General features: G+C 35.2%; 1 protein-coding gene across 2 annotated transcripts in view; it reads left to right on the plus strand.

Annotated features, from left to right (window-relative positions):
- Positions 1–15371, plus strand: part of mkln1 (muskelin 1, intracellular mediator containing kelch motifs) — a 40140-nt gene that overhangs the window by 6936 nt on the left and 17833 nt on the right. For both annotated transcript variants that reach the window (XM_087246096.1, NM_212694.1), the window contains 9 exon segments: positions 885–954; positions 6490–6632; positions 6849–6937; positions 7425–7534; positions 8703–8895; positions 11891–11968; positions 12106–12171; positions 12646–12758; positions 15066–15278. In XM_087246096.1, coding sequence (XP_087102222.1) covers positions 885–954; positions 6490–6632; positions 6849–6937; positions 7425–7534; positions 8703–8895; positions 11891–11968; positions 12106–12171; positions 12646–12758; positions 15066–15278 — 1075 coding nt within the window.

Consider the following 15371-nt stretch of genomic DNA (forward strand, 5'->3'; position numbering starts at 1 on the left):
AATTAAAGTGCACTTATTATTTTTAGAGTTTTCAGTGTGAACACACTACTTACACTATTTATACTACAAAATGGCGTAGAATAGTGCATAAGTATGCGATTTGGGACGCAGCTTATATCTTTTATATCTGTATACATATGTACTCTTGACAGTTTTGTTTTTGCTTTACTTCACATGGGGACTACACAATCATGGGGATGTAATCTAACTAATGGTATTTAAATGCAAACATGATATTATTAATAGCAAGACGTCTTTTAACAAGAAGAACAGTTTTTTTTTAGCATGCTACTGTTGTTTTTAACTTTAGAAGATGTTCAAAGCCCTGGAAACTTGTGCTTGTTTACTGTAACATTATTTTGACACTAGACATGGGACGATAACCATTTTTAAGCTATACCGCAGTTTGTAAAACTCAAGGTTTTAAAACTGGCAACATTTTCTGCTATACCGTTCCAAAGGTATATGTAAGACTTTTAAAAAAGTTTTGTTTTCAGTTTTTTAAGACAACAGTATCTCCAGCAGAAAAGATATCTAAAGATGCCATTTTAAATTCTAATGAAATATGTAGTGAAATGTTTTTGAAACTAATGAAGGCAGTTGAAGTCAATGATTTATTTGAATTATTTAGCCTGACATGCATAAGTTTCTCAAAATAAAGTATATTGTGTTTAAAGGGGGAAAAGTTTCTATTTTTGACCCAAACATTTAAAAAGAGTATATTTTTGAGCAGTAATCACAATACCGTAAAACCGTTACTCTGTGATATTTTTATCCAAGGTTATCATACCGTCAGAATCCTTTACCGGCCCATGCCTGTTTGACACCATCAAATTTGTGATGTTTTTCGCTAACTCATCTGCTTTTTTTGTCATTGCTTGCAGGAATATTTTAGTGGATAAACCTAATGATCAGTCTTCCAGGTGGTCATCTGAGAGCAACTACCCTCCACAGGTAAATTCTGCACATATTTTACATACCTGTATGTGTCAACCATTTATTTGTGCCCTTTTTATTTCAGTGATATGTTTACTCCTAAATTAAAATTAAGGTTTACTCCTAATTGTACAGCACTTAGCATATATAAGTGCACCCCTCACAAATAAATTTTTTTAATGAATATTTTTAATAGGAAGCTATACAATGTTATATTTTTGCATATACATTAGATTAGTCAGTACTGAAGCCTAATCTGGAGCTTATCTAACAAAATAACTTAAGATAACGATCCAAACACTAGCAAACCTAAATTTATATGGTATAGATAAATAGTAAATACAAATTTAAAAAAGGGAAAAATTAAGAGAAACAAAAAATGGAAAAATTTAGTTGAAAATTTTTAGGTTGTATTTTGCTTGAATTTGATTGCATTGTCTTTCAGTTTCTAAATGTGTTTGGTGACTAAAATATATATTTTAATAAATATATCTATTTAATAAATCGGTTTAGTTTAAATACACTAAAATACATTGCCTATATTCACTGGAAAATGAAAAAATATTAATTTTCAAAATGGTGTGTACTCAATTGTGCTGAGCACAGTGAATTTGACAAATTTTGGAAATGTAAGAGTAAAGTGGCATACCTTTATAGCTAATCAAATTGTATGGACTATTGAATGTGAACATTAAAGTATTCTAACCTGAATTAAGTCTGAATTAATTATGCAGTTTTGTTTAAAAGACATATATTGAAGTACACATGAAGCCTTTGGTGATGAACACATGAGCATCATCTCCAGGGCTGCTCTGACTGTTACTTTTGTATTTTACCATTTTAATTTGGAACAGTTATCATTATATCATGTTCACATAAAAAATGTTAAAAAACACTATTATGAAAAGCAGATTATTATCACACAGAATAAATTATTTCTCAGAGAAATAATAAAATTATTAGTAGTAAAAAAAAAAATCCCAGACATTTAACAGGACTTAAGTGCAATATATGAGGATGTTCAGGATGAAGTCTGAATTATTACCTCCCTCAATGTATGATGATGTTTGTTTTGTTTTTTTGTTTTGTTCGAATCAAAGAACGACATTGCTTAAATGGGCTCATAATATTGCCCTTAAAATATATATTTTTATTAATTTATTATCAAATTTCTTAAATTTTATTCTTGATAAAAATAAAGCAAATAAGACTTTCTCAAGAAGAAAAAATATTATATATTATAGGATTATTATATATTATAAATTATTATATATTAAATTATATATTATAGGAAATACTTTGAAAAAATACTTGCTCTGTTAAACATCTGAGCAAAAATATTTTAAAAATATTCACTGGAAGGCTAATAGTTTTGACTTCACTGTATATATCTCAAAAAGTTTTAAAATAAAGTTCAAATATAAAATAAATAGTAAGTTAAAATATTACTAAACATTTTAATAATGCTTTAATGATACTAAAGTAACTCTTTTATTAAAAATTTTATGATATTCATTCAGTGAATGATTAATGCTTACTAATTCTCAGAATTCTCACTAAGTTCTTATTATAATAAGTTTAATCATTTATAAAGTACATGTCTTACATACATGAATATGGACACGTCAAAAAAAAGATAAAATACACACATCAAGTTATTTCCACAGGGGCTCTCTGCCCAAACAAACATTGGTTTCAGATATGGTGCCTGCTTATGTCGAAATTGTCGTTGATGCCGTGATTGCTTTCATCAAAGAGGAAGCCTCCTCTTTTTGCTAGCCCTGTGGCACAGACCATACAGCGCAGACAGTCTTGTGGTTAGGCGATAAGGAAATCGAAAGTGCGTGTTGGCGGCATAGTAGCACGCACCCTCAACTTTTAACCTCCAGCCTTAAATTAAAGGCTCATGATTTCTTCACTGCATCCTTACACTCTCGTCCTTTCACTTAGGAAGTACAGTCAGTCACCCACCACAGAGATCATGAGATTACCAAATCACATTTTTTCATGAAAATGCTGCATTTGACATTTTTAAATTATGATTTAAAGAACTGCATTAAATGTATAAAACCATTTTTAACCAAGCCATTAGTCTGAGAATTTCCCATTCTTCGCATCTGCATTTGCTTTTTGGGTCTCTGTGCTTGAGAGTATATTTTTCAAGCCGTGGTTACAGGCAGTGCTGTCACGGTCGTCTACTATTGATTGAGTTGTTTTCATGAGTAATGGAGCTCCTCCTGTCCACCTGCATCTGAAGAGGATGCTGTCCCTTGCATTCCCCGGCTATTTTGATCAAGAGCCACTTTATGCACCCCAAATAAACAACAACAAGGCCTTCTTATGTTCTGGGTTGTCTATAGAGGCATTTCAGATATCGTAATTTATAAATAAGAAAATAAGCTGGTGCTCTGCAGTGTGGTAAAGCTGTTTGATTTTCTCTGTGGAAAACAAGGGAGATGTTTTGAATACATTTCTGGCTTCCATATATCGTAATAAAGATGTAACAGAATTTTCATTCATATTGGAAAGTAATGGACACTGTCTTGTAGAGCTCCTCGATATTGGAAAAAATGACATTGTGTTACACACCTAGCTTAAAGATGTAACATTAAGGGAGACGAAACACTTACAGTAAATAAAGTTAAACATAATATTTATTCAAACACAATTGAGAATAACATAATCAAAACATCACTATCAGTAGGTTCAGTCAGTGTGAAAGGCAAATGAATTGATGCAGTGTTGTCAGGGCTAATGCATGGATGCAAAACAGAACATAATGTCACAAATTAGAGCGCAGCTCTGGCCAACAGCCCAAACAATAAAGGAACAGTGGCCCAGATGAACTCTTGGGCTGCGTCCGAAACCGCCTACTACTCAGTAGGTACTGCATTTGAATTTAAACGTACTACTATAGTACGTTCTATACAGTATGAATGTGAAAGGTATGAATGGAATTCGGACGTACTACATTCGCCATTTTGTCATGGTCATGGGACCTACCTGCTTCAGTTGCGTCGCTTCACTCCCATTCATGAATTCTCTCGCGGGGCATCATGGGATAACGCAGCATTCATGGCATGCTCACTTTACAATCTCGCCGGAAGTAGTAGGTCATCCGGGTACTTCTCGTATATTGATTTTCGAATTCTATGAATTCAGAAATACTACTCGGCTCGCATACTGATTTTAGCGTACTGGATAGTATGGAAGTATGCGGTTTCGGACGCAGCATAGCACTGTTTAAATAAGAATGATGACGCTTATCAGGTGCGCTGAAGTCACGCCCCAACCTACAACAGACGAAAAGATACAAACACACACAACGCAAAACAACACAGTCATAACACATTGCGACTATTATTTATAAATTGCGATATTATTATAGCTTAACAAAATAACCTGAAAAGCTCTGTTTGGAAAGAATTTATCATTTCAGACTGTTTGAAATGGCTAGGGCTTGAAACAATATTCTTAGCCAGACTAAATGAGGCTCTTGCGATAGGAAATATGATATAATTTGTCAAGAGGCTGTTTTTAATCTGGTTCATCATCTTTATCTTTAGTTTAACAGACAGACTTGTATACTAAACAGACTTGCATTACTGTAAATGCTTATGAATACAAACAAAGTGCAAGACTGCTCCAAAAGATCTGAGATGATGCAGAAAATAAACAATATATACATAAATGCTTTATCTTATTACACCAACTATCAATATGATCTTTCCACGAAACCTTGTTTTCTGTTATTACACCTAAATACGTATATTTATGTACATGTTCTACCTTGTTTTTAAAAAAATTACACCACTCCACACAGATGCTAATATGTGTCGTCTGCATACGTTTAGATTAATTAGATATAGAATAGGGCGCCTTGTGGCTCACAACAAGAAGGTCAAGTTCGAGTTGGCATTTCTATGTGGAGTTTGCATGTTTTCCCCATGTTAGTGTGTGTTTCCCCCCGATGCTCCTGTTTCCCCACTACAAGTCCAAAGACATGCGCTATAGGTGAATTGGGTAAGCTAAATTGTCCTTAGTGTATGTGTGTGAATGAGTGTGTATGGGTGTTTCCCAGTGATGGGTTGCAGCTGGAAGGGCATCTTCTGCGTAAAACATATGCTGGATAAGTTGGCAGTTCATTCCGCTGTGGCAACCCTGAAAGGGACTAAGCTGAAAAGAAAATGAAAGAATGGACATTCTCATTATTTTTTAATATGCATATATATTCGAGTCCCGATCGGGAGGTAATGTCTGATTCTGATTCAGTCTGAAACCACGTGATCAGGCCTGATTTTCAATCACGTGATTGAGTCTTGACATCCCTAATATATAGTAATAAATATGTAATAGAAGGTAGGGCTGCTCGATATTGGAAAAATTGACATTGCAATGTTTGTTCTTTTATTGATATATTGCGATTATAAATCAAGCTTCACTAAATAACCTGAAAAGCTCTATTTGGAAAGATTTCATAATTTCAGACTGATTGGGAAGACTCGGGTTTCAAATAATATTCTTAGCCAGCCTAAATGAGGTTCTGGCAAGACAAACACAAACTATAAATATGATCTTTCCATGAAACCTGGTTGTCTTTTATCAAACACAAATAACTGCAAATTATCTGCTTGACCTACCATGTTTTATGTTAATCACAAGAGAATTTTTGTCACACCACTCCACAAATTTCAGAGATATTAAAACATATCGTCTGCATACTTTAACATTAATTAGCTTTGAATGGAATATATTACATATGATAATCAATTCAATAAACTTTATTGTCTATCCCCACAGAGGTTAGAAAATTGTCATTAGACTCGCACACAACAGCAATACAGTAATAAACTTACAGAATTATTTTAAGATCCTATTTTAAAAAACAATGCCAGTGGGAATAAATGCCTTCTTGTATTAGCCTTTTTTGCTAAAGGGACTTCATACTGTCTGCCAAACGGAAGTAACTTAAAGGAGTCATGTAAAGCAAGGCTGCTCAACCCTGGTCCTGGAGATCGACCATCCTGCAGATTTCAGTTGCAACCCATATTAAACACACCTGCCTGTAATTATCAAGTGCTGTGCAGGCCTTAATTAATTGGTTCAGGTGTGTTTGATCAGCATTGGAGCTCTGCAGGAAGGTAGATCTCCAGGACCAGGGTTGAGCACTCCTGATGTGAAGAATGGGAAGAATCTTCCACAATAGTGGAGGTTTTACTTTTCATCGCTGGCGTAAATAAATCAGTAAGAGGTGTTTGTCTATCATCAATTATTTTACTCGCTACATTTGCTAATTTTAAAAAGTTTATTTCTGCTTTTTAACAGAGAGGGAGGTAAACCAGGCTACAATATAAAGAGTAAAGAGATTCAATAAGTGATTTATATACTGTACGACAATCAAAATGTACTTCTTAATATCAAAACTTCTCATTTTTCTCAACTAACCACTGTTGAGTCTTTTTACACTCATTCTCTATATGAAATAGCTAAACATTGTAAATTGGAAATGCTTTGGTGCAACTTTAATTAATAATTTTTTTTTCTGCCACTCAGTACTTGATCCTAAAACTGGAGAGACCAGCTATAGTTCTGAGCATCACCTATGGCAAATATGAGAAAACCCACGTCTGCAACCTGAAGAAGTTTAAGGTGTTCGGAGGCATGAGTGAAGAAAACATGACGGAGCTCTTGTCTAGGTGAGTCCTCTGGGAAAATCTTAGTAATCAGTATCTTGGATTAGCTTTATGCACTTTAAATATTTCCAAGTAAGCCGGGTAAATTTCCCTTGATAATAGGATGCAGAGATTTGTATAAAATGGCCTATTGTGTCTCTAGAGACGTGAGTAATGTTTGGGGAAACGGCTTCTTGTGATGCGATGAGGTCATTTACTGTCATCCTCCTCTAATCCTAGTGGCCTTAAGAATGACTTCAACAAGGAGACGTTCACGCTAAAGCACAAGATCGATGAGCAAATGTTTCCCTGCAGGTTCATTAAAATAGGTGAGTGTTTACAGTGAAGCCTGGTGATATTATGTGCTGACACATTTAGGGGAAAGATCAGCCATCACATGATTTCAGTAGAAGACAATGAGTTGAGTGAGTGATTGAATGACTCTGCAAGTCTTTAATGCAACAAACAAGTGCTTGTGTGAACTCTTTTGACTAGATGTTCACATGGTGTACTGGTCGTTTCAGACTAGGGCTGGATGATATGACGATAATCTCATATCACAATATAAGTCATCTTATATTCTGATCTAGTATGATATAGTACAATTTGTGTAAGTTCAATCAGTTACTCTCTAGTATACATAATATAAAATGATAGACTTTTATTTGTGTCCGTAAAATATACATCGTCATTTCAAACACAGACCTATTTCAGACATTGGAAATGCATTTGAGAAAAGGAGATTTGAAGTCTTAATGTGTCACATGACTGAATGTTCTTTCTTAATGCTGACTGTATTTGTTTGGTTGTGTACAGTGCCTCTGATGTCATGGGGGCCCAGTTTTAACTTCAGCATTTGGTTTATTGAGTTACACGGCATTGAAGATCCAGAGGTTGTCCAGCCCTGCCTTAACTGGTACAGTAAGGTGAGCACTGACCTGCATCAGTACTGCCCCTTGAGAATAAACTGAATGACTTCAGCAGTATTAGGATTTTGTGCCTTTTAAAAAAAGTTTTTTTGCTATATATACGATATATACCATGTCCATAAATAAATGAGCATAAGACATGCACATAAAATACCAAATAAAAGTTTTTCAAAATAATTTATTCGGCATATTAGAGCAATTTCTGAAGGCTTTTTCACTAAATGTTCATGTAATGCCTGCTAAAATTAATTCACATCAATAAATTTTATTTTTTTAAAAAGTATACAATTAAATAATATTTCATTGTATTACTTAGGCCCAATCCCAATTCTACCCCTTAGCCTTCTCCTTACCCCTACCCTTCATTTTGCGTGTTCCCATGAAGGGGTAGGGATGTCCCAATTATCTTTAGCTTGAAGATGTAGGGCTAAGGGGAAGGGCTAGATAGTCCTTGAAACTGATTTTTTAGGACCACACTTGAAACCAAAGGGTAAGAAATTTCCCAGAATGAATATGGCCACGGTGTAAATACACAGTACAGTTGCGATCTTATTGCCACATTATATCGTTATGATAACATAATAAATGCCTTCAGCGGTTTCCTGAAGATAAATACCAAAAAATTAACTGGAATAACTACAGCAGTCACGATCATCGATCTCATATAAAGCAATTACATTTTTTGCAGTTACTATTATGATGGTTATTCACCATTGTGAACTGGAAATATAGATATTTAATTTGTAATTTATTTTTATTTAGTTACATTTTTTATATGATTGTTTGAAAATAACTAAATATAAATCATTTCTTGACAGGTTATGTGAGATTTGACCTTCAATTTTTTGAAAAGTCCACATTCTGCAGTCTATAATGTGTTCATTTCAAAGATTTATGTACCGTTAAACAATTATTAGTCATACAGCATGAAAATTAAAGTATTAAATATTTAATTTCTTTCACACTAACAGAAAACTGCGTCATTGTCTGTGCACGTCATAATCATTAACAGTTTTTTAATGCGCCAACCTGTTCCAGTTAGGAAAACATTCATGTTTTTATAACCCTCATATCCCGTTTGCACAGGCAGTTTCACACAATGTTAAACATGAATTGAAGGCACATTACAACTAAAGTGTTTTCGTTTTTCCTCTTTCCTGAACAGTACCGTGAACAAGAGGCCATCCGCTTGTGCCTGAAACACTTCCGGCAGCACAACTACACAGAAGCCTTCGAATCCCTGCAGAAGAAAACACGGATCGCTCTGGAGCACCCCATGCTTACGCACCTACACGAGCGGCTGGTTCTCAGAGGAGACTTTGACGCCTGCGAGGAGCTGATAGATAAGGCCGTGAGAGGTACCTCACCCACGGTTTCATCATATGGATCTGCGCCATATTCATTAAGTAGGGAATGTGGGCATGTTGGTTCACTGTAGGGAACAGAATGGTTCTGGATTGTAATCGTGTTACGTGGTGAGCAAGTACATCCTTGTTGACGTTTAATGTCAAATATAGATGATCTCTGCACAGAAGGTCAGGTTCAGTCAATGTTAGAGCTGTATTTGTGATGTAAAGTGTTTAGATCATAGGTCTCAAACTCGATTCAGCTGCAGCTCTGCACAGTTTTCCTCCAACCCTAATCAAACACAGCTGACCCAACTAATCAAGGTGTTCAAGACTACTAGAGACTAGCAAGCAGGTGTGTGTTGGAGGCGGTTGGAGCTAAACTGCAGTGCTGTGGCCCTCCAGGAATTGAGTTTGAGACCACTGCTTTAGATGATGGCAGAAAAACTCAATTCATAGCATTGGGGAACAGCAGAATGTACTTTAAATATTAATGAAATAGTAGAGCAAGGGTTTGATTTCCAGTGATACCAAGATCCGAAAAAATGTGTGCCTTCAATGAAATGTAAGTCATATTTGTAACCTAAGTCATAATTGTAATTGTAAGTCATAATTGTAACCTGACTCACATTTGTACTTCCTCATACTCTCACTATATGAATAATAGTGACCTTTTTTACTGTTTTCAAAAACTCCCACTTAAACTAATGTTGGTCTGTTGTTTTGACTAAAGGGGACCATTTAAAATAAGCACTCATGCATTTTCAATACAAGTAATATTTATTTTTAACCTTGTGAGTCATATAGAAACAAACAGTCACCAACAAAAACCACCAACATGCAGTTATTTAAAGGATTTCCCTCAAACCTGCAGACCTGTCGGTGGTTTCACACCAACACCACTGAGAATCGTAGTGTTGGTCATATGTCAGTATGCATCTCTTCACATTAGAGCTGGCTTCAGTTAAACTTACAGAATGCGTGTTCACAAAACCCCTTTATGGAGGCTTTTAAAAGATGTCTGGATGTTATTTGACCCATTATTTCAGACTTTTTCGTTTTAATCAAACATCCTATTTTGGCAAAATTGTTGTAAATGTGTAGTATTTCACCCTATGTAAATCTATTTTAATGCTAGGTATACAAAGTGGAAAAAACACGGGCTGTTTCTCAATTCCAAGAATGCAGAGAACGGACTTGCGCTCTTGTGAAGACCAGTCTTGCTAGGTTACCTCAAAAGAACGAACTGGGAAGACCACGAGAACACAAACCGCGTCCTGTGAGAAATAAGACGATGCGTTCTTCCTGATGGTCACATGACCTACAAGCATTTTTAACAGAAACTTATTTAAATATTACAGCATATATACAAGGATTTTTTGTTTTCCCTCTTTTCAATAAGTATAACATGCACGAAACCCTAACAAATATACATTGCACAATACAAATACATCAGTTTTTAATATGAACTTTAGCAAATAAACACCCTTAATGTGGTTGTCTTTATTAAGATTTTCATGGTTATGTTTACTTTCACCATCTTATTTAGTGAAACTCCTGAGATAAATTAGTTTTATCTCTAAATTCTAATAATAAATCTATATAAAATGCTGCGCTTTCCCACCTCTCGTCGCAATGACTTCTGGGACTTCTAGAATGAGTTCGGTGCTCAAGTTTGCATCGGTGCATCCTCGATACCAAAGAAGCATCCTGGAACTTTCATGCGTCCTTCGTTCTTGTAGTTGTGAGTTTTGGAACTGACCTTTAATGGTGGATGATGACATTACATGAGGACACAAGATTGCTGAAGAACGCATATTGAGAAACCGCACAATAGTTCCTCTGAGGAAGTTCATGACAAAAAAAAATGTCCCAGTTGAAATCCATTAAAATGGAAGTATTACATCTCGGTGTCAAACAAAGAGTCATACACTCTTTACTAACAGTTCTCTAATTTGTTGGTATTAGATTAAGCTTTTTTAAATGCAGAATTTATCATATTTAGCTATATTTCTTCAGGTTTTGCCTGTGCAATAAATTTTGCATGTTGGCTGCATTTGAATATTGCAGGCCAAGTGAATTAATATTACGTAATTGTAATTATGTGGGTGTGTTGGTATGGATGAGTTTTTGCTTCATGTTTTTGACATTATGTAAACAAACTAATTTGAAGGGCTGAAATTCATAAAAGATGAGTTTTTGGTAGTTATACAATCATAAAATCAATATCAGAAAAAGTGTAAAATATAATTTTCTTATTTGTTAGACAGTTTTGCACTCTATGGACCAATGTGTAACGTTTGTTCGTTGGTTGGTTGGTTCGTTTTCTTTTCGGCTTAGTCCCTTTATCTATCAGGGGTCTCCACAGCGGAATGAACTGCCAACTTATACAGCAAATGTTTTACGCAGCGGACTTAAGGTCATATTTTGACTTATTTACAAATTATTCATGTTATTAACCTTATTCTACAATGCAGAAGTGCTTTCCTTTTTACAGTTGTTTCAGAACTTCTGATTCAGTCGCCTATGGGAATAATAAATAAAATGGTCAAAATACTTGCTCTACAATCAAATGTTTTCATGACTATACATAAAAAGTGGAATAATATAATAAGAAAACATCAGTGTTTCTAAATCAAACAGCATAACAAGTTGTTTTAAAAGTCTCAAAATCAATGAAAGCGAATAAGAGCGGAAGTCTGGAGCAAAGATTCCAATGGCTGCCGTACGCTCATACGTTAAGAATACGGTCAATAGGACTTTGGAATAAGTGTCGTCAATACTGTTATAAATCTTGTTTTAATAATATGTGAGCTGAGAAAAGTTTTTACACACTTCATGTTTAAAGTTGTTCTCAGTAGATCATATTTATACACACTCTCTTGAGTGGTCACAGTGTAAATTTGCGGTAATTAGAACCTAATGTACACTCGGATTGTTTTCCGCTCAGGGAGCATGCATTAGCAAATTAACGTGCACACTTGACTCTTTATCTGCTCTCTTCCAGATGGTTTGTTTAATCAGTACATCAGCCAGCAGGATTATAAGCCACGCTGGAGTCAGATCATCCCCAAATGTAACAAAGGTACGACAGCAGTCCGCTGTGGCACTGAATCTGGACACTGGACTCCAGGAAGTCTGCTGCTGTATTAATGACTTACCGACTTCTTCCTGACACGCACCACTTCTTATTGTTTTTTTTGTTTTTAACTTTCTGATTAGGCGATGGTGATGATAACAGGCCGGGCATGAGAGGAGGTCATCAAATGGTCATTGATGTTCAGACAGGTACGTTTTACATCACGCTGCTCATTTGCAAACTTTCTGATTGGGTGGTTATCATATCACTGTTTAGCTTGTCCTGTCTTGCTCATAGTGGAATGCATGCCTTTTTGCTCTGCTGTTGCAAGTTAATGGCTGTTTTAAGCGTGCGTGTGAATTGGTGAGCTTGTTGTTTGAAGAACAGTCGATCCCGCAGCTCTGTGCATTCAGACTGACCTCGAGTAACCCACTCTACACGGCTCAGCTGACGCTCAATAGCTCAAACAACTGTCTCTGCTTATCACCATGGCTACATCAGCCTTTCAACCTCACCACACAGCTGCCTTTCAAGAAAATGACGATTTATAAGCACTTAAAGCATGTTTTTTATGCTTCGGTTTCATATTGAATCTCTTACAAAGGAGTAAGACGGCTCACCCACTCACTCTAGCTTTCTCTCTCTCTGTTTGTACTTTTGTGTCCGTGTCTTTTGTTCATCAGAAACCGTGTATTTGTTCGGTGGCTGGGATGGAACGCAGGACTTGGCTGATTTCTGGGCGTACAGTGTGAAGGAGAACCAATGGGCCTGCATCTCCAGGGACACAGAGAAAGAGGTAAGAGAGAAAGTAAAAGAGGGAATTTCTTTTCAATTATGACTCAGCTGAATGGCACAAAAAAAAATCCCTAGGCATTTCCATCATGTCTGATTTTCACATACTATAGTGAGTGAGCTCTCTGTGCAAAGTGCATTGATAGATGGGTGATCTTTCAGCGGTTGGCTATTTAGATCTGGAATTTTAACTTGTAGTTGTAATAGTTCATGCTTGAGGATGATATGATTGAAATGGAAAATATGTGGAGTGACGTCCTCAGTGTTGACAGAAGTTATAATAGATGATCTTATTGGCTGTCTGGTACACAGTCCAGTTGAAACTAAAACCGCTTATTAACAGCAATGGCTGATTGACATAACCAATCACAGTTTACCATTTTAAGGCTCATTAGGGAGATTAAAATACATCAATATGGATTCATTTATTGATCAAATGACAAATTATATTGATTATTTGTGAGTTAATATAAAATCAATGTTTTTTTTGTAAATTAGGCACTTAATATCAAAATATTGATCGATATTTATTATATTTAATCCACTAAATTGATTTTAGTTAGATATTTTAGTATATGTATCTATATATATCTATATATATCTATATATATATATATATATATATATATATATATATATATATATATATATATATATATGTGTATATATATATGTGTGTATATATGTATATATATGTGTGTATATATGTATATATATGTGTGTGTGTGTGTGTGTGTGTGTGTGTATATATATATATATATATATATATATATATATATATATATATATATATATATATATATATATATATATATATATATATATATATATATATATTGTATAGGTTGATAAGAGTATCAGTATTATATCGTCTCGTTACAAGACATCCAATTTTTTTTTGAGAACCAAAAACTGTTTTATTTGTATGCTTGTTAGTTTTTTGTTTTGTTTAGTGCTACTCTGGGCCCTAAATTTTGATAACATTGACCTTAAAAAATTTGAATCACAAACTGACTGTTTTTTTCCTTTTTGAAATATCGATACCTTGATACTTCATCTTCCATCCTCATCTATAGTTTACTCTGTCTTGTAGATGTATCGAGAATCAGATGAAAGTGTGAAAGAAAAGTCTTGTGCAATATGTAAATGGTCTAAATGCCTTCGTTACACTTGGAATTAACGTCTGTTTCAGTGATCCGATTGCAAATGGTCAGCCAAGACACATTACCATTTACACCTGGTATTGACATGTGTTAAAATCATCTTCATGAGTTTCTTCAAGAATACATCACTTCCGCAGGAGCACTGAGTGCTGTTAGAGTCTCTTTAACATAATTGATTTCACTCTGTGCCATCTTTGAAACACCTCTCGGGAACTTTCCAAAACTGTTTGCCAAGCTTACGATTACATTACATATTTCTCACAAATTTTGGTTTTAAGAGTTCAAATGAGATCACGACATTTACTCATTTACTCATTGCCATTCTCTGGATATTGCTTCGTCAGATTGTGCTGGTCTTCTGAAGTAATCCACAACTTGGTCTTGAGGCGAATCTCCTCCAATGACAGTGACTGTTTGTTTAATTTTGTGTGCGTTTGAGTAGTTGCTGCTGTCATGTGATGGGTGTTTGACAGGACAAACTATACCTCGTGTTCATTTTATACAGATTACAAAACCAAAAACTTTTGTTTTCAGGTGTAGTCGGTTAATTTAAAAGTACAAATTTCAAGCTTTATATGTATATGTGAAGAAGTGTTTTTCATGTTGCCTCTGAAGCAAGTATTTGCTGAGATTCCAGTGCATTTATTGTCCACAACAAACTGTCATAAAAGCACACAATTGGTCTGAGCTTCTCCTCTTGGAGAGATCAATGATTGGCTTCTGTACTAGAAGGCAGAGCTTCATTCGCCGTATTGACCGACAATTTTCCCCATTTAAATCTATACAAGTGACAGGTCTTGTGTATTTATAGTCTTTAGTGCTATTGAATAAATGAAAAACCCATGTAATGCAGCTTTTGAGTGAGCGAGGAAATGATGAATGAGAAGATTGTGGATGTTACAATTTTTTTTCATTGTAATTCGGTTTTGGTAGATCATGGTGAGGTATGAATACTTTCTTTTTGTCCCATAGTTATCGTGTATGGTTTGACATGACAGAAAGCAGAATGGTCATATGTAGTTTCATTAGAAGTTGTCATCTTTTACACCTGTATTTCATCTACTTGTGATCGGATTAATGAAAATGCATCCTAATACTTGGCTTAAATGGCAATAACTACAAAGGTGGTGTTACATTTTTTTTTTCAGAGTGGTCCCAGTGCTCGTTCATGCCACAAAATGTGCATCGATTCTCAACGGAGGCAGATCTACACGCTGGGCCGATATCTGGACTCCTCGGTCAGAAACAGCAAGTCTCTGAAGAGTGACTTCTACTGCTACGACATTGACGCAAACACGTGGACCCTCCTGAGTGAAGACACATCCGCTGATGGAGGACCCAAACTTGTGTTCGACCACCAGGTAAATTGCACAACCTACAGTATATGCAGGATTTATCCTCCATACCATCAGGAGTCTCTCTTTTACAGATTTATGATGAACACCTATTAAAAT

The sequence above is a fragment of the Danio rerio genome, chromosome 4 (genome assembly GCF_052040795.2).
Source record: "Danio rerio strain M-AB ecotype USA chromosome 4, GRCz13ab, whole genome shotgun sequence".
Taxonomy (NCBI): Eukaryota; Metazoa; Chordata; class Actinopteri; order Cypriniformes; family Danionidae; genus Danio; species Danio rerio.